Source organism: Polyodon spathula, chromosome 6 (assembly GCF_017654505.1).
Source record: "Polyodon spathula isolate WHYD16114869_AA chromosome 6, ASM1765450v1, whole genome shotgun sequence".
Taxonomy (NCBI): Eukaryota; Metazoa; Chordata; class Actinopteri; order Acipenseriformes; family Polyodontidae; genus Polyodon; species Polyodon spathula.
In genome coordinates this window covers 69000541-69023134 of record NC_054539.1, presented here as the reverse complement: position 1 = coordinate 69023134, position 22594 = coordinate 69000541, and the positions used below count along the sequence as shown (strand labels likewise).

Genomic DNA, 22594 nt, shown 5'->3' with positions numbered 1-22594 from the left:
CTGAATCCCAGCCACGACTGGAGCCATGATCTGATGCAGAACATGTCAACAGCACTTTGATCTGTTTTGCCATCAAGGCCAGGTGCCCTTAAAAGTCTTGAGGGGGGTTAAGCGTTGGATGGTTCTCGGGTGAGGAGACAGAAAGAGAGTGCTAATTAAGTCAGATTCTGTTCAGTGATTCAGATACGGATATCACTTCTTGTGTACTGGAAGTGTGCCATAGAGTGGCCCACTTCCTACCAACAAGTCTAGTATTCACCTTGTTTTCGTTGTGCTGTGACAGAAGCGGGACAACGAGCTTCATTAGCATCATATCTATGCCTGGAAATTGTTAATTAATGCTCTCTTACACATCAAAAAAAGTGTCTAAGCAACATGCAGTGAACTGTTTCTAAAAACTGGATTTCACGTGGCAGGTTGCTCTCTTGTAATATCAATAATTTTTCCATACCCTGTAAGATTCGTGCCCCGTTACATTCAATTTGAACTAATTAAAATTAATTCTGGTATGTGTCTGTCAGTTTTTTTCACTTGGTCTCCTTATTAGGGTTGTTTACGGGAGGGAGGCCCTGTCTGTGAACATGCAGGTGGTTGCCCTTTGGTGAATTTAATTATGCAAGTGCAGAATTTATCTTGATAAGCGGGCATGTCTTTTTTTTTTTTTAAAGGATACAAAACAAGCACTGTTATATGCAAATGTGGGTATTCTAGATATGGATATATGGGATTTTTAAAAGAAAAAAATTAGAGCTGGCTCACTTGGTTATAAACTAGTGTTGTCAGAAATGCTGTTTTTTGACTTGATGAAATGTGTTAAAGTGTTTTGTTCTAGTGCACTGGGATGTCAGCCTAGCTACTCCTAAAGAAAATTAAAGGGCAAGCATGTTTTATTTAGCTTTGTGCCTCATGTTCTGTCTCTCTCTTGTAGTTTGTCCATTATCTATTTGGTTTTGCTGTCTGTCTGTTTATTTGGGCTCTAATTAGATCTCACAATCCATCCCACTTGAGGTTATGTTTCCGTTGAAGCTGACCAATAGCTCAATATACTGTACAGTGATCGTGCACTAGAGAACCTAAGAAATGTATTTGTTAAAAGAAAGCATCTGATATTATAGCATCTCTAGATTGTAGGACTACTGTAGAAATGATAAATTATCCTGTGTTTTGTAGTGGAGGTTGGCTTTAACTTCTTAAAAAGTGTTCTTTAACCAATCTTCTGTATAGTCCACCCAACCCTAAGTGGTGAACTGCCTTGATACATCAGTCTTGTGTATGAATGCATTTCCTTCCTAATGTATACTGCCCTGAATGTTAGGGTAGGACTGGGCTTGTCCTCTAGAGCTGTTGGGAGGAATTCCTGCAGCGAGGGAGCATATTTTTAGCTGTTTGCAGTACATGTGTCAATATCCTTAACACAAAGGGGACATTTAAAAATGTGATCATACATACATAAATACATACATACTATTAATTTTTCTGCAGGCACAGACAATTCATCATAAGATAAACCGGGTCAGTAAATCTTACAGCATGACAGAAATATAAGACGAGGCAAGGCGACTCGGTGAGATGTGGATGATTGCAATCTATTTTTAACTTAAAGTAAAAAGAGAAAGAGCATAGAGAATATTGCAATCCAAGCCATTGTGAAAATACTCAAACTAACAAGTAAAGAAAAACACACAAAGAAAGGTATTATTGTAAGTGACATTATTTATTTATTTAGCGGGCCTCTCACACTCTAATTGCTTCCAGAAACAACAGGTTTTTAATTCTGTCTTCAGTAAAGTGGTCTGGCTTCTTGCAGTGCTGATAGAAATGTCTTCAACTCCAGGGGCAGGCTGCAATAAACATCCAAGCTGGACTTCCCTCCCAATTCTGAGCTAAAATCAACCGTGAAGTCTGACTCTAAATATATAAGCATCCTTTTTTTAATTGAATGTTAGTACTGTTGGAAACCTCACTGTTGTTTAACACTATATGAGAATAAAGTCAAATAAAACCTGATTAGTCTTATCCCAATACACTTTTGTTTTACTCGCCCTGTTTGAGTGTTTTAGAAATATTGCCTGGTTTTGCAATCATGTAAGATTGTAGCCTGCATGTAATTCTGTATTTGAGCTGTTCTTGTGCATCCTGTTTTAGCTATTGTGGTTACAGTTTAAACAGTGCAGTTACATATGTGATCGGCAACCGTTTATGTCTTTGAGGGCAGAGATTCACATTGTTAGTCATTTCAAAGGTTATTTTTGATAATAAGCACCCTGCTGTGTGCTGTTTATTTATTCAGGGTTTCAACTCCACAGCTGCCTTGCTTTAAACTTGTACAGGACATATTTCGTTAGTTTGTTATTACTTTTTTATATTGCATTGTATACAGCTAACATTGTTCTCTACATTGTCAAATTTTATGAACATAAACCACATTTTAGTTTAACATTTAAAGTCCATAAAAAAGTTATTTCACATATAAGGTAAGCTATTTGTTGATATATTCCCACAGATGTCAAACATGCGTGCATCTAGGAGTGCTTTTATATAGCCAGTTAATAAATGCTATGGATGTGTACACTGATTCTGATATATCAGATAGGGGGACAGCTGTAGTCTGTTTTTTTTATCTGCATTTGAAAAGACCTTTGGGTCAAAGTCAGTAGAGGACTATGATTAAGCAAGAGCTTTTAGATCTAGTTTTCAAAAGAACAAAGAGACTCCATGGTAAACATGCCAGATATACAGGTTTGCATTATAGTAAGAGCAATAGGAATCAGTGTTCGGAGATAGAGGATATACTGTATTAGCACATTGTAACCTTTCCAGGGACAAATACAAACAAATATAATAGCAGGAAGTGTCAGGACTATCTAGTGAGCTTTCCAAGCAACTACTTTGCATATTAACGCTGCAGATCTGCGTTTTAATAGAATAAACATTGTTTACCATATTGTCTAGACATTTTTTTTTACTGTTTTTGAACTAGACATTAAAAAAAATCGTACTTGATTTAATGTCAGTCATCTGTTTATATTTTACTTTTGCATGAAATTCATTGATTTCCCCACACATTATCCAATTACAGTGTCATTTCATTATTTCATTGATTTCTCTGTACATTATCCGATTACAGTGTTGTCATTTGGTTATCAAATTCTAATTTAATTTCCTCTACATACTATTAATGTTTTATCTGGTATAAGCAACTTCCACTTTCTTTTTGCGCGCAAACACATAGGCACTGCCGAATGCCGGTTCAAAATGTAGTAATAATCTTTGACTGTTGTTTATGATTGTGTTGTTTGTTAAACAAATACAAATAAAATAAAATATGATTTAAGAAACATTCTCTGAATGTCCTTTCGGCAAAAATAGCAATACTGAAGAATGTCCCTTTTATAAAAATAAAGAAATAAAAGTGCTTTGCAAAGTCAGTCTAATTTACATATCTTTATACTGTAGTTTAAGTACCATGTTTAATCCAATATTTTTTATCTTGTAGAATTTTTTGTATACATTAATAAAATCATCTACAACTTTTTTTTTTTTTTTTGGATAGATTGAAAACCATGACAGGTATGAAAGTTTCATATAATTTCATTACTATGGGCAGATGTGAAATACCACCAGAACAGATTATCATCTGAAAATGATCTGACATTATCATGTATTATACTGTAAACACCTTTTTATATGGGCTCCCTTTTCCAGTCTTTTTAGGAGAGGAGTGTGTTTTAGACATGTGGGAACCCATGCATCTGATAAAGCACACACTAGTGTAGTGCAATTATTTTCTCTGGGTGTATGTGTGTGCTGATACTAGGCTTGCAGTGAAGGGGCAGAGCTCTTCGAATGGTTGCTCTGTCTGGTACCTGGTTGAAGGTTTCATTACATTGCTTTAAATGTTGTTAATATTGGAAACCAAACAGGTAGACACCAGAACATCTGAATTGATGTGCATGCTGACATTGCTTGCTCCCTGGATGTTAATTATGTTCACCTATTAGCCTGGTGTACATCACTGTGATACAGGAGAAGAAACGCCAGCATGGAACGGAAGAATCTATCTGCCCTCACCACCTATCCACCATGATCTTCAGCAACGTTCATTTATTATTGAACAGAGAAGATTAGTTCAGATATTGTAGATCCTAGCAAAGTTTTTGTACACTTTGTTGTATGTACTCAGTGTGCTGCCATTGCTGGTAGTGTCACGTGAGCTGTTCAGTGTGTTGATATGTAATTAAATCCGGTTCACCTGCGGGGCGTATCAACTTTAACCTCCATCTCGGTCTCTCCTGCCTGTCACTGAGCAGCAAATGCACGCACCCACACAACAGAGGACTACTCGGTCACAAGCAAAAAGCTGCATACAGTAATTGTTACAGCTGTGTATAATGGTATTTAAAACAGGATTCATTTATCCGGCTTTTTACATATCCACCCTTACTCTGGCCCCACCGCAGGCGTATACATGACAGATTACTCTATTACATATATCTTTTTTAAAGATCATTGCTGATTTAAGGTTTTGAATTCATGCATTTAGAGCATGCTTGAAAGTCTTTCACATTTACTATTTTTATTGGATTGCTTGGAGTTTTCATATAAAAGAATGCGGGCAGTGCCGTGGTTAATGCCCTTGCTAAACAAAAGCCTGCCACAGAACTGTACACTAAGCAGCGTTCTTGTGCAGCTGTTTTGTGAAGAAAAGTAGCATATATATATATATATATATATATATATTATATATATATATATATAATTATATAGCTATATTTATATATATATATATATATAGGCATTACCCTGCCGGTCTACTTGTACATAGCACGGTACAGATTATGTAGAAGGTTAAACACAAGGGCGCTTAAGGAGAGCTTGTACTGTACTGATAAGCACACTCTAAAATTAGCCTGTTTGACTGGATCCTTATTGAAGTTCTGAAGTCCCGCACTGAACTGTAATGTGAGAGCTACAGTATTGATATTGCAGTCCTATAAGGCAAGTAAAACATTGCATTAGAAAAGATCAGAGAAAGGGACTTAAGGAAATGGAGCTTGCGTTCCTAATCTTTATTATTTACATTGCATTATTTGGTCGGCCTTCCAAGCACCGGCCAGGCACAACTTTGCACCCTATGTTGCAAAATCACAGTCCAAGATGATGCATTCTGTACAGAGCAGGTATAACATTGCGTAAAGGTATCTTGCATGTATTTATTGCACAGCCCTTTCAGAAGTAATACAAATTCTGCTGTCTTACAAGACCTGTAAAGAGTAATAGTGTTATACATCCCCATGTGTTGCTACAACTGTTTAAATAGCGTACCTGCGATTTTTCTTTTCATTGTTAACATCTGCCAACTTTTTATACTTACAGCTTTTAAACTCTGTTTCAAAGCTCTTCTCAAAATGGCCACTGTAATGCACTAGTAGTGTAAGGATTATTGCCCACATTGTCAAACCGATAACACAGCAATAACGATACACGATGTGGTACGGAACAGAAAAGCCAGAGCACATTTTAGCCCAGAAAAAACGAGCTGCACAGCAAACAAATTTTTTTTTTTTTTTTTTTTCCTAGAAAAAGATCGCTCTCTCTTGTCCTGTTTGTTGAATTTATGGAAGTTTCTATCTTTTTCATAAGCATCATTGTTGCCAGAATTATTATTTTAGTGTTTGATTTTACCAATAAAACACTGATTCAATTACACTGCTGAGAACAAGGACACCAACATGTTATTTGCTAAATGAGCTGTACTCTCTGCTATACTGTCTGAGACCCACCAGAAGCTGTAAGTAATATCCCTATATTTTGGATTTGGCTCTGCTTTATTAGTGCCAAAAAAACCCAAAAACAAAACAAACAAAAAAAAACAGACAGTAACATCTGGTAATCCTCTCTGTCTAGTATTATTGCTTTATTTGTTTATTTATTTGTTTTTGCTAACATTGTTAAATGTTCAAAAGTCTGACAAAACCACTGCTTAAAAGCTTAAATGAACATATTGGTTGAAGATAGAATGCAGTGCTTGTGTGTTTGTTGTCAGATTAAACAGCAGGCAGACAGAGAGGGTGGCTGGGTTGCTTTGATTTGTGCTTGTTATTACCCAGTGAATCATAAAGCAGCTGTCATACAGATTGTATGTAGTGTCTCAAGATGAGTTATGCAGTAACTGTACACAATAACTATTTGAAAGAGCAGAACAGGAACAGAAATGAAAACATTTTTTTTGTTTTATATATATATATATATATATATATATATATATATATATATATATATATATATACATACACACACACATATATACACACACACACACACACACCCACACACACACACATACACATATATATATATACATATATATACAGATAATGGACAACACATTGTTCTGTATTTTAGAAGGTCCAGCAGATAAAGAACTAAGAAAAGGAAAGGTTTGTGATGAACAGTTTCTGAAGCCTCTGCTTCGCTCCTTTCCTTTATGTCCTCCACCATCCCAACCTCCAAACAGCATTACCCTTTGTATTTTGGAGTCATGGTTGTGTGTCTACCATTTCTAATAATGTTCTAAACTGTGGGACAAGCCATGCTGGATCAATACAATTTAAACTGTTATTAAGGTTTCAAGAGTACTCGCAAACTACAGTAGACAAAAGCAACATCCAGTACCAATGCATAGTAAAAATAATCAATAATACTCGCAGTGGAAAATATAAAACTGCGCTGAAAGGGTATCCACCACAGGTAAACCAGGTGTATCAATCCTGCAACTGTGCGGATTTCAAAATGCTAAATATTCCGGAAATAACAAAGACACCACTAAATGTATTTCCCATTGCTGAATTATTTCTAATCAAGAAGATCCTGTGCATCTATTTGCCTTCCTGATGCTCTGTGATGCCATTGCAGGTGACTGCATTAAATGGTTTGTGTGCAGTTTTCCATTTTCTTATATTAATCTACCTGTGTTGGAATATTTTGCTGCACGACGCATTAGATGTTTGTTTTGGAAGTACATTTTACCTCCTTTCAAAGCTTCTTTCTAGATGTTCTAAATCATCACAAAAAAATGTGTTGCTTTGTAATATGTGGAGGTGTTTGTGCTGATGTAATGGAGTAGTTGTTCCAGACAGTGAAAATAGATGCTCAAGAAAACCTGTTTAATTAAACAGGGTTTTAGGCAGTTAGGGGGTAATTGGGCTCCAATAACATTTTTCAGGAAGCTTTTTGAAATTGTACGTGGTTCTTTGCTGTCTTTTAGAGTAACACAGCAGTGAGTCTTAAAATGCCACAGAAATGCTGTGCTGTGTTGTCCGTATCGCAGTGTTGTTTTTTTAAACGTATTTAAATCAACTGGGCAATACATTTGGTAACATTTGCTTGTGCGCGTGCGCCAGGAGAAATAAAAACTCCTAAGGATTTCAGTGTACCCAGATCGCTTGCCCTTGTACAACAATGCTAGTTTTCTGTTCCTGCAATACGCCACCTCATTTCAATCATGAACTAGATACGCTACAATGTTAGAAGACAAAGTCTCCTGAGGTCCCTGAGGTTTAAAATAATAATAAAAAAAACTAAATTCCCTGGTTTATTTATGTATGACATAATAATAAAGACTAGCTCAGCAATCTGCTGATGTTGACATCACTGTATACTGCACAGGCAAAGTGTGTGATTCTTGAACACTATAACCTGTGCAATACCCTTATTCAGGTGTACCATCTGTATTATTAAAGATTATATTGTACTGTATTTTTTATTTATAATGACAACTTTGTGTTAATATAATTTACCAAATAGTGATGTATGTTCTGTAGCATATTATAAAGTACAAAGGTTTGATTATTACAAATATATTGTTCAGCATGCTCATGAAACATTTGGAGAGGCAGTTTGATATCCAAACTTTTGTATTAATGAAGCAACGGGAGACCATGCTTTTGCTGTCCTGTTACTGAATGAAAAAAAGCACTCTAGTATTTTGCCCAGGGGCAGCTGCATGTAGTACACTGACCTGGGTTTGGTGATTGGAGTCAGTTTTACTATATAGCATAATGCGATTTAGAGCATGTTTTTATATTGATGGGCATGCTAGTGCAAAAATGGAACTATGCTGATAATGGTTTTTTTGTTGTTGCAGAAAACCAGTTGTGACTCACATCAATAATGTTGTGCTTATCCAGGCTATAAATAAAAGAAAACACTACTCATTCAATTATTCAGGAAGGAAAGGCTTTCTCTGTTAACAAAGCATACAAAACGGATATAATGAAGCTCTCCGCATGCGGCTCTTGCAGTTTCACTGTCGGCGGTTCAGTTTTTTCAACTGTTTAACTGGTGAGCTGCTATTACTTCTGTGTTAATTATAGGTCTCGGAGGACTGATTACAAGACGGGTCACTGCTTTACATATAGACCGGTTTGTAAAATTGTGAAGCTTTAGCTTTTTGGTTGTTTAATTATGAAAGACACTTTCTCTGACATCTGTAATGTGTATTTCTGATACTTGTCAGGGAATATTAAAGGGAATAAAATGCATTTTAATAAAAAAAAAAAAAAATATATATATATATATATAAGTATATATATATATATATATATTATATATTATATATAGACAGTATATATAATATATTAATATATTTAATATTTTACACTTCCCCCTTTATATAAATATTAATGATAATATTTTCACAGTTTTCAAGACTGTCCCAGTGACTGCAATAAAAAAAAAACAACTACACTACACTGCCTACACTTCCCCTTTTATTTTAGAACTTGCCAAGAAGTGTTAGAGCTTCCTTTGCAACAAAGATGAAGGGAGACTTGTAAGCAGACAAAGTCCCTGAAAGGATGTGTCAAAGCGATTCCTAGCCTGTTCCCCTTGTGTTCTGTGAATGTATCCACTATCCTGTGTGCCTCCCACCTGCCTTATTGACACACAGTGAGTGGAAGCTCCTCGGGACCATTACAGCGCTGTGAAATACAACAGATTTCAGTTTAATATCTGGTGATTCAGATACTCCCCCGTGCTTAAATACAATGTGCAGTTAGACATGCTTGAGACTGCACATGCTATTCTTTGGAAGATTTTCTCTCACAGTAGCAGCTGCCTGATCCTCTTTTAGCAGGTGTTCTCACTTCATGGGAAAACTCACCCTATCCACTGACAAGCAGAGGCCCAGTGGCATTCTCACTGTGAGTCTCTGACAAATCTGCTCAGAGTTTTACTGTAGCCTTAGGCCACCTACATAGGTATATTTTACTTTAACCCCTGTATGCCTTTAATCTTTTTTTTGACACACAAGAGAAGTATTGTTTTATTCTGACACTCCTGCTTACAGGAAACCCCTGTATCTTTTCTAAAAAAAACGGATGATTCTGAGGTCTTTTAGTAATGCTATCTGATTTTTTTAAAATTTATTTTTACCTTCTGGCTTCAGTCAGTTTTACCATTTTAAATTTGCGTCGACCGTGAAGTTAGTAAAATTCAAAGCTTTCTTTCTCAATAGAGAAACATTCAAAGTTTTTTTAATACAGCTTTTAAAATTGATTTATTTATTTTTTCCCAGTATTGTTATTTCCGACTTGGACATCAAACTTTGTGTAACATTAAATACATACGGTGCCTCAGGCACGCCCATCTCTCAGAGAATTGTACTTACTCGCCTCTAGCTGAAAGGTCAGTCACCGACTCCTCCAGTCTGCTTGTGGTTTGTTGCTATTCCTCTCCCTCGTGTGTTTCCTCTCAGATATATGCTTTTTTTTACATGCATGGTTACAAAAAAAACAAAAAACAAAAAACACTTAACCATGGAATTTTCCAGAATGTGGTGTACATACAGAAATATTGCTATGTCTATTCATATCTGTAAAATGTTGCCAGTGATAGTAAATTTAGTAGGAACAGTAAAGTGGGAACTTTCCAGTATTTTCAACCAAAATATTGTGTTTTAAGTCTGCAGTCACTAAATGACATACTGTAATTATTTGGAAATGATTATCCAGGGGAGGTCAGTGAGCTCTACTTGATATTTTCACAGATTTGCTGGAAGACGGTGGCTACGTGCAAATATGCTATTCATTATTAGAAAACAGGAAAGATAAGCATCTTAACAGAATTTCAAAGTGAGCTATTTTTTAAAATATGGAAAATAATTTGCTTTGCCCAGTTCAGTTCTGTTTTTTTTTTTTTTTTTTTGTCTCTGTAGTGGAGACACCAGTACGTGTGCATTCATTTATTATAGGAATGCTATTCCACACGCTGTGCGGGTGTAGGTCGGGAGGTTATATCAGCACTGAAGATTATGTTGTGTTTTTTAAAATGTCTCAAATCTTTATTCCCATTGCTTTTATACGGTTTTCCCCCATCCTAAGATCCATTTTTTAAAAGCTGTTTTTGCTCATTCCCTGGACTCCCTGCTACAACCAATTCACTTTCATGCAGTTTCTGTTGCTGCAGTCCTCCTAACGACGTCTTGTGGTTTGTTCCAGGGCTAGACGGAGCGTGCGAGGATGGGGAAGCAGAACAGTAAACTGCGCCCTGAGGTGCTGCATGACCTGCGGGAGAACACTGAGTTCACAGACCACGAGCTCCAGGAGTGGTACAAAGGCTTCCTCAAAGACTGCCCAACTGGACACCTGACTGTTGAAGAGTTCAAGAAAATCTACGCAAACTTCTTCCCTTATGGAGATGCGTCCAAGTTTGCAGAGCATGTGTTCCGCACCTTTGACACCAACGGAGATGGGACTATAGACTTCAGGGAGTTCATCATTGCACTCAGCGTCACGTCTCGGGGGAAACTGGAGCAGAAGCTGAAGTGGGCGTTCAGCATGTATGACCTTGACGGGAACGGGTACATTAGTCGGGGAGAAATGCTTGAAATAGTACAGGCAAGTACCCCTTTTTATTGCTGGTTTAATTCCTCTCAGGGCTTTTAAATTTAATTTCATATGCAAATACTGCAAAAGTGTTTGAATGTAATTATTTGTTTAGCGTTGTACCTTCATGAAAGGTATTTTATTCAGAGTGCTTTTGGATTCGATATATACTTTCACAGAATGCTAATGCAGTACTAATTAAAATATGCAAATAAAGTGCAGTGTGACAGTTTATCAAGATTGTGCAACTTCCAATCCACACTCATCAGTGTAACCTCAGTAAGTCACTTCAACTCATTAGGCTCAACTGGTAGGTCAGGCCAGTTATTTGCACATCATCAAGGTTCTTGCATGATTGAATAACACTTATGATTCACGATTATTTACTTGTTTAGTGGTGGTGAAATTGACTTTCACTTTGGCCACCCATACAACTGCTGCCGGCTTTTTATATAGGTAGGCTTTTTATATAGAGAGAAGAAATGCTGGAAAAGTTACAATGCTATAGTTTTTACGTGTCATTAAATATTGTTTATTTGTGTCCCATGGTGACGGATGCTTATGGATTGTTCCATTTGTTGCAGCCACTGAAGAACTTGTTGCTTGTATCTGTGGGGCTGATTTAGAATTAAACATTATAGGCGTAAGGCAATTTTTTTGGATGACCTTTTCTCGTGGTAACAATGGAACAATAGAATGGATTTCCGACTAACTTGAGTGAGTAATTACCCTCTATACGCAGGTCTATATCTGGTGGGTAAGTAGCAGGGTAGTTATCATTGGACTTCATCTTTTATTTATGACTGGTTTTCTTTCTGAAGCATTTTAACAGTCATTGATATGTAAAGCTTTGCATTAAGCCTTTTCTTAACTGACAGGATATCAATGTTTTCCAGAAAACAATAACACACAGCCGGCGGTAAGCACATGTCAGTAGTAATAGCTGCGGCGACTGTTCTTCTCAGGAACTAAATTGGAAAGAAAACAACATAACAGCATCCTGTTGGGTTTTTGTCATGATTATTAATATTAACCATGTGGCTTCCCATGCAAAATGCTTTATCTAAAGTTATTGCACAGGTAAAATAAGTAGCCTTTATTTAAAAATGAATAAACAAATAAATACAGTATTGTGAGTGTTGTGTCCCAGAAAACAGACTGAAACCCGTAAATGTTTGTGAATGAAGTAGATTAACACCGAGAGCAGACGCACTCCAAAATGTGTAAGGTGCAAAGTACCAAATGAAATCAGTATGAGAAAATCATTACTCCACACTTATGAAACATTTACCTATTTTGTTTTAGGTTAAATAAAAAAAAAATTGTTTCTTCCTTTGAATGAGTTTTCTCCTGCTTTGGTAAAGAAATTCCACACAAGGCTCCTTTGCAGGATGCCATGTTTTAAAACAACAGCGGGATATGGCAGTGGATGCATCCTGGGCCATTCGGCATAACACCGCAATAGTGACGTCAAAATGCCATACTCGTCTAGCAGATTATACTTGACCTATGACCCATATTTGATACCTGTGACCCCCCCGACCACTTTCAAACACAAAATGTCATTTGCAGTCGCTCAACACCCACAACTCGAGTTTTTTAGGCACTTTTAACAAATCTGTCTCTGTGAAGGTTTACAATCATCCTCCACCAATGGGATCACCAACCGGCAATCGAGACAAATCATTTTCGGACAGCAACCCTCCAGTATCTAATTACCATCTGTCAAGCTTTAGCAAGTATAACAATGTGGGGAGTTCAACAGGCTTAATTAAAAGTGTATCAAAAGAAATAGCTTTTACAGTCACATGACTTTCAACACTTCAGGCTGACACTTTAGTCCTTAATTGTATCTCAAAACCTGAAGTGTACAGATGTCATGTCAAATATAAATAATTGCTTGAAAAACGAAACAGCATATTGCTTCGGTGCGGTTTTCAAACATTGCAAGACTTTCCTGACATCAGATCAGTCATCTATTTAGATTCAGTTTTGTTTTTGGTATGATTTATAGGACTAGTGGCAGTTTTAGTTTTCTTGTGTAACAATCTGCAATATAAGCATAAACCAATTGTCCAAAGTGTAATATGATAGCATTTTTAATAAAGTACCGGTATGATTGAGCGTATGGACAGAGGCAATGTCATCTTGGTAGAACCCTTCCTTCCTAATAATGAATACTGATTTAGTGGCTGCAATAGGAAAAGGCTTCATGCACTCAGCCCTGCCAGTCATGATGAAGGGACGTGACCAGGCATCAGTAGTGAAGGCCAATGACATTTGTCCCTGCTAGGAGTTGGATTTTTCTATCGTCATGCCAAATATAGGTGATCTCAAATGTTATTTGAGAAATGTGACACCTAATAACTTTCCATTGTGATGCCGTCAGTCTCCGAGGATCAAACTGCCTAATGTTGCACTGTGAATACATTTCTAGGATTTCTAATGCTAATAAGTCACAAGCAATATCTGCTGTTCAGACTTTGAATGCAATTTCAGTTTTCTGTTGATTTTTTATTAATGCCTTCACTAAGGGTCCTTATTATTCTGTTATGTTTTTCAAGTGTGTAACAGATAGTTTTTCTCTTCTGTCAGGCGATTTACAAAATGGTGTCCTCTGTAATGAAGATGCCAGAGGACGAGTCCACTCCAGAGAAGCGCACAGACAAGATCTTTCAACAAATGGACGCAAACAATGATGGTGAGTGAAGCTCTGGCACTTCAGAGGCAGATCTTTCACACCTAAACCAATTAGAATTGAATTACTGATTCATTTCAGCCCCATCACAGCGAATACATTTTCGTGAAGGCAAAATTTCATGGTAATTGATTTCGAGGGCCTATATATCGAGGGCTGCATTATAGCAAGACACCCATAGAAAAACAAATTAAATTGATGTTGTATGAAATAACACAGAATAGAAGACAGTTTAACCCTGTAACCCTTCCTTTTCAATTGACTTTGTACTATTCTCATGGTTTTGGTGATTTTCTGCACCATCAGTATCCTTTATGGGTTCTTTGAGGTTCCCATGCTTGTACATGCACTGGCTTAAACAAACAGTTAGAGTTGTGGGGTAAATGGAATTTATTAAACTGTAGGTTATTGGTAATATCCACATCGAGCTAACATGCAAACAAGCAGCCAAATACAACATAATGAGTAATATATTGCAGCCCTATACTGTATATCGTGCCCTTTCTGTGGTCACTAGAATTAAATGTGAATTATGAGCTTTGACAGTATTTCTGATGGAAACCCCAAAACAGAATACTGTGTGATCAGGTGGAGACGAGGCATAACAGAGCAAGTGAGGACATAAACACATACACAAACTAAACTTGTGTTTTATTTATTTTCTTATTTCCTCTCTCAGGAAAACTTTCTCTTGAGGAGTTTATTAAAGGTGCTAAGAGCGACCCTTCCATTGTGCGTTTGTTACAGTGCGACCCCAGCTGTGCAAGTCAATTCTGATTGGACATCTCACCTATCTGGACACTTTCCACTGAACCACTGGCTTTGCTTGCAAATGGATGCCTTTTAAATCATTCCTAGGTCATTGGTGGACACAAATTCATTGCCACATTCAGTCCTGTTTCTTTTTTCTTTATTTTTTTGTGTATCAAAGTGGAAGCAGCATTGTGCTTGACTTATGCAACAGTTTTATATGATTATTATTATTATTATTATTATTATTATTATTATTAAACCCACAGGTATCAATAACTGTTCTGTATGTCAACTTCTTTTAAGTTAACTTATGTTTACAACCAGCTATAAAGAGCTTATTTCTAACAATAAATAGCAGATGTAGGTGAGACTGTCCATTCTGAGTTGCAGTTTTAAAAGACAAGAAGCACCTACTGGAGAAGGATGCACCTGTTTGGCAAATTCCAACTGAATGTAGTTAAGATGTGAAAAGATGCATTGAATTTGTTTGATTGCTTTTCTTTAGCAGTCTTGCTTGTAGGTATGTAAATGTACGTTTCTGAATTTTGTTGCTTATATTGTGAAGTAAACTTATGGGAGCACTATGTATTGAATGCATTTGTATTTGTTAAGGTCAATTTAAAATTATATATATATATATATATATATATGTTTTGTTTCCAGTGCAGATTGATTGCAAATGCCATTCTTATTTGTAATGCTTAATCACTAGTGACTTTGCATGACCATAGTTTTGTGGATATATTTGTATTGATTTTAGTAAATAAAAAAAATGGAAGTTATTATTATTTTTGTTTTTTAATATATAATTAACATTAATATTGTTATTTTATTCTTCATGATCCTGACCAAAAAGGGTCAGGGTTAATGTATATGTTTTAGTGAAACGTGACCTTTTCATTGGCACAGAATACAACCAATTACTGGAAGACAGCATTTGTTGTATCCTTTTGCAAAATCTCTACATAGATTATTGTCCATATGTTTATAATGAACCATGTGCATTCCAGTGTTACTTGATATTATTTTCATCTGCCTACTGCCAACAAATATAATTAAAAATAAAGTCTACCTTTTTTGTGTGAGCGCATGATTTCTGTTGCAGTTAAGTAATGTAACCCAGTTGTAAATGCTAGAAAACATGAGCACATTCCAGCTAGTGACCAGTGTTGTATGTGTCATGTGGCTGCCTGACTATCTTACCTGTGATTAACAGAATGATTTTTCCACTACAGCAAGGTAAACATGTTGGGCCTGGCACTTGATGCCTTTTCACAAACCAACTTGACGTGTTGATAGCAAATTGGATAGTTCCTTGGTTATCAACACATGACACTACCCACACCCCGTTCATGTGAATTGAGGATTTATCCAGTATCCTATGACTTGGAGAAGAAGTGATTTGCATTCATCAGGCTAGAAGAACATTTGACCACTGTTTTGTGATTGGAAATTTGATTCAGTAAGGCGCAGGGCACAGGTGGAATTGTTTAGAAGTGCAAGTGTCTCGGCTCACCTTCTCGAGATGACTTTGCTGGCAAAACAAGTATGAAGCATTCTGTCAATCAAACAAAAAAAAAAACCCAATAATATCATCATTCCACTTTTGAACTCCATAAAGAATGGAGAAAAGGCTTGGCCACAAGTCATTCCATTGTGAAGATAAGAGATGCCGCAATACTAATTATTGCTGTCATTCCCTCTACTTTCTGTGAACAAGCATTTAGATCAAATCATTAGGCCACACAATTAATTCACCTGGCTACCCAAGGTTTACATAGTGCACCACACTGTGTGAAATGCTCTGTGAGATGTGTGTGTCTTCATTGATATCCCATACTCCTTGCATGATGCTAAGAGAGTAGAAGCTTAAACATTACTACAGGGAAAACAAATTGTCAGTGCCTCGTTATAGATTCCAGGTTACAATGATTTGAACACCAGACTATAATTTATTTTCTTATACACTAATTTTCCAAACTAAAGAGGTAGGCTACTGAGCTGCAGATTAGATCTTGTATTAGATCTTAGGCCTTCATGTTTTGTTTTAATGTCATACCCCCCCCCCCCCCCCCCCCCCCCCCCCCCCCCCCCCCCCCCCAAAAAAACCAGTATTTCAACATCTCGGGAACCTGTTCTAAATGCACAGAACTGGAACACAGAACTGACTACCAGGATACATATTTGTTTCCCACTGTTGTCCTGCTTGTTCCCAGTTTCATAACTAGGGCACACAAGCCATTGTTGGTACCAATAGTAAAATAAGTTGACTGTCAGTTGGAATGCTTATTGACTTGAGAGCAACTTAGACAGTTTGTTAGCGTCCTTTGATAGTTACCAAATTCTGGTTGAATATGAAATATTCACTATGAAAGGGTGCAAGATAGAGGCAGCACAAAGTCACAGTAATTTCCATTTAAGAACTCATTTTGTTCCTTTTGAAAAACAGTCTGTATTTTTCTTGCTATACCCAGCAGATCGCCTTGTCCCACATGTTAACTGTAAGCTGTTATGATGTAAAAATGTAATGTAGAAAGTAACGTGGGACAGATTAATAGGGCTGTGTCTTCTTATCCTACAAGTGGAGGTGAGGCTCATTGGATTAGAATGCCTATCTTAAATCCAAATAGACAGTGAGTGGCTTCTCTTGCTATTATGATAGCCATGTGCTGCTAATCTGTAGAAAACAGCTTTGGAGATCAATCACAGTAGTCTTAGGCAGGTCTTTCTAAGGTCCCTCTTAGCAATAAGTACTGTCATTATCCATCAGACCTGATTTCACTAGATGTATAACATCATCCTGGGAGCTATGTTGAACCCATAGAACACCTGTAATTGATGCACTTGGAGACTGGATTCCCTATGGGTTTCAGCAGACACATGCAGTTCAGTCCTGATAGCTCTTAAACACTGTGCAGTCAAATAGCTGCTAAATGCTTCTCGAGTGGATGCTGCTTTCCTAATCTAATCTTTACCTCTTACTTTTTGATGCTCCCATTTAACCTGTAATGCAGCTTCTGAAAACCTACAAAATCAGCTCATAGTATATGACTTCTAGGAAAGTACAGCAGCTGGGTGCAGTATTCCATAGTTTGTTGCTTCAAGACATATGCCTTCTGTTTTCCATGCATCAGGTGTTTATATACTTAGTAACTAAGAAAAAAAATTCAAATGCACTTTTTTTTCGTACACTCTTGAAATAAAGTATATCTATATGTAACAGTTGTTCAAACACAGACTGGGCAGAGATCAGGGCACAGCTGAAGGCTTGGCAGGAAAGTGGTATCTTACACTCTATGCTCCCGATACGTTTCCCTTGGCACACATTACCTCATGTACCCTGCAGGGTCAGTCTTGTACTGACCCCTCTTACCTTGTGTAATACCACTGACCTTTGTTGTGTACTGAAACACTCAACTTAAATACTGCAGTTCAATGGGACACAGCACCTCTGTGCCGAAGCTCCTCGTCGCATTTTGCTTTTCCAGGATTGACACGCATCATGACTTCTGTTTTGTATGGCTACCCGCATTTAGTTTGACAGAGCAGTGTAGTCCCTTTTGTAAGACAGCATGTACTGTATCTAGTGTGTAAATAGTGTGTGAGGAACGGGGATGGGGTTAAATCTGTCCCTGCCAGCAGTCACGTGTGGCCATTCCCGAATTAGCTTAATTAGGTGCAAATTGGGAAGTGGCCACATGTATAAAAAAGAAGGAAATGTTTGTTGGAGGAGTTTGGTGGTGACTGTTTGTGCTGTGATTGTTGTAGTAGTTTTCAATGTGGTAGTGAAGGCTGATGCCCAGTCTTTAAGTGTATTGTTCTTTTTTATAAACTTTTGCCCCCTGTGCCGTGTTTTGTTTGTTTCTGTGTTTAATAAACGTGCGCATAAACTGCAGCTTTCTGTCTCTGGGTCTAATTCCTGCCGAGAGCCAGCCTGGGCCGTGACGCTACCCTGTCACACACTTGGTAAATTGGTTTAGTTTTTTGGTATTGCCTTGAAGTTCATGCAACAAAGCCATTTCACAACAGAATAAAAGGGAAAGTGAAATTCTGAATTGTTGGGACTAACGGAATGCTGTTGAGGGACAGTGTTTTAATTCTGTAATGTAGTTAACTATCTAATTGAATGGCCCTGATGATGTTTGACTTATTTTTTCCCAGTAAATGTAAGCCATTTTCTGATATTTGGTGTTTTTATGTGGCCAACTTGGTCAAATGAAAAACATATAATAGGTTGACAGAGTCCCCACTGGGTCTTGGCTGCACTGAAGTGTACAGTTCATTCTTTTCTTTTGTTTTTTGACCATTCTCCAACAGTTCAAGCAAGGGCATAAGGTGTGTGTCAAATTCATGAATATTGCCTACTGTGAATCTTCAGTTACAAAAGATGAATAAAGGCCTTGTATTTGTAGTATACAGTGTGTAACGTCAAGCTTGCAATACTGCCTGTCTGTTGGGAGAGCCAATGCCGCCTAATGGACAGTTAATGGCATTTCTCTGAAAGTAATCAATATACCAGCTCAGATTTAGATAAGGACACAACAAATAGGTACTTGAAGTGATTTGTGACATTTTCCATAGCCAAATAAAGCTTATTTGATAATGTTGATGTATAGACAACATTCAGTACATATATAACAAAACAAAAAAAGAAAAAAGAAATTGAATAACTTTTCAGAGTTTGGGATGAAAGAGGGAACAACTTATCAATTGATGCAGTTTATTATTTTTTAATGAAACTAATTATAAAGCGAGGCCTCTGAGCTGGTTACTGGGGAGCCCTGTTGATCGCTAATTAACGATCAATGGACCCACATGGGTGAATTATCCAGTGTTAAACACTACAAGGGGATTTCAGGTATCTTTAAGGCCACGACATGAATAAATTATCAAATGAAATGCATTAATATGTAAGATAATTTTTATATAAAAATAGCATGCCCTTTTTTATTATGCAACAGGGAGTTTGATTGAAACGTAATGAATTGCCTTTTAACACCAGTTCATTGTTTATTCCTGAATGTATTTTATTAGCCAGTAGCAAAAGCTTTGTAAATCAAGACAGCTGTTTGAGGTTTTATTTTTGTCCATCAGCTTAGAATGTTTCAGCAAAGCAACCCATGTTATGGGCAGGAGGGCAGGTTCTAACCTTAAACTGGACCCCTAGCCTTTCTCCTTCCCCTCACCCCTAACCTTAACCATAAACTAAAACCCTACCTTAACTCCTAACCCTAACCCTAACCCCTTGCCACTTACCCTAACCCTCCTGAAGCTGCTGTACTGAGGAAACTACAAGAAGTAGCTAATATATGTTTTGGTGTAGAATATATTTCTATTCACATTGCTTAAGATATCATTATTTTCCTTAAAAGGCAACTTAGTATTCCTTTAATTTGCCCAGACAATAATATGGATGGTTGATACTCCCATCACAAAAACACAATGGCATTCTGTGCCACTTAGCAGCTTTGCTGGCAGGGTGTCATGGAAGCTCTGTCAATGTTCTCACCCCTGGGATGGTCTCTGCAGTACTAGGCTGAGGTGCGCTGGTGTGGCGCAGTCTTCACTGCAGCCTGAGTAGAAGAAAATCCTGTGTCCACGCTTAGAGCTGAGTTCCTTTTCCATATTGTAATTTCCACTTATTTCCATGCCAATTTGATTGTTTTTTTTTTGTTAGAGGTAATGTTACTTGTCTTGAAGAAATTGTGACTCCTTCTCACTGGAGCTCAGCTATCACTTATCTGTAGGACTACGTGTGCAGTCTGTGGTTGATAAATGCTCCTCTGACTCAAGACAATCATTGGGAGTTTCTTATTCCATCAGGGGAAGAAGGATCTTCACTAATAGCTACTGAGTAATGCATTGGGAATGCAGGCAGCAGTATTGTGCATGGCCTTTAAAACACAAAATAACTGGTCCTGAGGACCATCAATCAGGAACTATGAGACTTGCCAGGGAGTTTGTCTTGCACTATTCTACTGTATAAGCTGGTTATTATACAATTTCTAGACCTCAGGCTCAATTATATATATGACCTCTTATTATGACTTTAAGTCTGTACTATATCAAAGTCATCAACATCAAATCGGTCAGGAAACAATACACTTCTACAATATGACACATGTCAATAAACTGAGATTTGGTCATGTGAACACGATCCCTGTCAACCAGTGCACGAGGCTCAGCAGCCGCTAAAGAGAGAGAGAAAAAGAAAAAAAAAACAGATCGGGATAAAGATTTATTATCAGGATTTTCTTCCTATGCATCAGGACGTGGTACATTTGCTAGGAAATTGGGACTGTCCCGACCATATAGGAACTGTTGACATGTATGCTAATGCCAATACACAAGACATTTTAAACTCACTTTTTAAAAATTTAGAAATTTTCAGTTGGGATTCTAATACCTGCTGCATAGGAAGTTAATCTACAGTGATGCACCCAGATAAATGGGCTTCACCCAAACAGGAGTGGCCAACCCTGGTCCTGGAGAGCCACAGTCCAGCAGGTTTTATAGGTAGCCTTAAATCATCAATTTCTGAAGAATGCAAGTTATTGATCAGTTTAACAAGTTCATTTCTTCAATTAAATCACAAGTGCTCAGCTCTGGTCCATGACAGCTGCAGGGTGTTCAGGGTTATGTTCCAAATGATCTCTAAATTACTTAATTGAACAAACTACCTTCTTAACTAGTCAAAATAAAATTGTTTCATGTCTTTAGAAATTGCTGATTAAGGGTTGCATATAGAACCTGCTGGATTGTGGCTCTCCAGGATCAGAGTTGGCCACCCCTGCTCTAGAAAGTGATGATAAAATCTGGGAACAAACTTTCTAAAGAGAAAATCGCTACTTACAAGAAATCTGAAATATATCTGAACTAATGAGATTTAATGAATCTTCTGATAATTCAGAAACGAAAAAGTTTTAAAATAAGAGGTGGTTGTGATAGCTTGATAGATTTATTACAGAGTGTGGCAGCATGGCAGGGAAAGCCCTGCTGGTGCACGTGTGTGTGTGTGTGTGTTGGTGCGGGGAATAATGGGCTGGCAGGGAGGGGGTTAAATTTCTCCCTGTCAAAACACAACTGTGTAAATAGGGTGATGATGGGTGTTAGGGAGTAATGATTAGTTAATGTTGGTGAAGGTATGATGTTGTGTTCCGTGCTGTCTCCTGTATTATTGTGAGTTGTGTAGACCTTGTGCCTTTTTATTTTGTTAATGTGTTTTGTTACCCTGCACTACCCTGTCACAAGGACAAAAGATGCATTTACTCTAATAACAACTAAGAGCACTCAAAAATAGGAGGATACTTGGAAATCAATGGAAGAGACATAATAGCAGCCAAAATCCACATTTAAAAGCAATCAGGTCACGTTACCACAGAAGTAATCAAAAAATATGAACAGTTAATCGAAGATGACACATATTATACTGTAGCTCAATTATTAAACACGACTACTCTTTCATTTAATCAGGCCTTGATATATTTTATAATAAGCACACAAACTGTGCATCCCCTTAAACACTGATCTTATAAAATATATCACATTCCATTAAGTAGAAGTCAAGCACTCACATAATAAAAGGATTTTATCATATTATTACCAGAGCTCGACTTCCCAATATGTCATCCTGCATTAACTTCCCCTGCCAACAATCTTGTTTGCAAGGCAGAGACGAAGTCAGGAATCAGGTGATTGTGAAGTTGAAGTTATCCATGTTCACTGGCTGCACTTGTAAAATCTTGTGATCCAGGTCAAACTGTCTGAAGTCATAAACGAGGAAAATGGATTTTAAAAAGATAAGCAATTGAACATTTAAGTCATGGTTGGCACGCTCAAAAAGACTACATATTTTGTTGTATTTTTTTTAAAGTTAAGAATAAGAATATTGTTTCAAAATTTGAGTTTCTGCAGTTAAAACAATGTGTGCATATCTTTCTTATTGCTTTTCTTATTGCTTATTATATATTAATAGAACCAATGCTTTCCTGCTCCAGTTTAATTCCGATAATCAGAAGTGTTGTTTATTCAGTCTATAGTTTATGCAGTAATGTCAGGATTCAGAAAGAAATATTTTGCAGCATTGTTTGAACCTTGGCCTGTGGAGCGGTGTATAGTAATTGAGCTGTGTATGTTCATTGTGAACGATGATAAATGGCTTCATGACTCGCAGTTTGTCAGTTCATCCTCGAAGTGACATGGGATGATAAACTCTTTATTATATATGGTGTTCTGCCGCTTTAGGGGTTGGGAGCTG

At 37.2% G+C, this 22594-nt stretch overlaps 1 protein-coding gene across 1 annotated transcript in view; it reads left to right on the top strand.

Annotated features, from left to right (window-relative positions):
- Positions 1 to 15321, top strand: part of LOC121317529 (hippocalcin-like protein 1) — a 33436-nt gene extending 18115 nt beyond the window's left edge. The window contains exons 2-4 of the mRNA XM_041253559.1: positions 10500 to 10898; positions 13482 to 13587; positions 14264 to 15321. Coding sequence (XP_041109493.1) covers positions 10521 to 10898; positions 13482 to 13587; positions 14264 to 14361 — 582 coding nt within the window. The 5' untranslated portion in view covers positions 10500 to 10520 and the 3' untranslated portion in view covers positions 14362 to 15321. The remainder of the gene's footprint in view (positions 1 to 10499; positions 10899 to 13481; positions 13588 to 14263) is intronic.
- The last annotated feature ends 7273 nt before the right edge of the window (positions 15322 to 22594 follow it).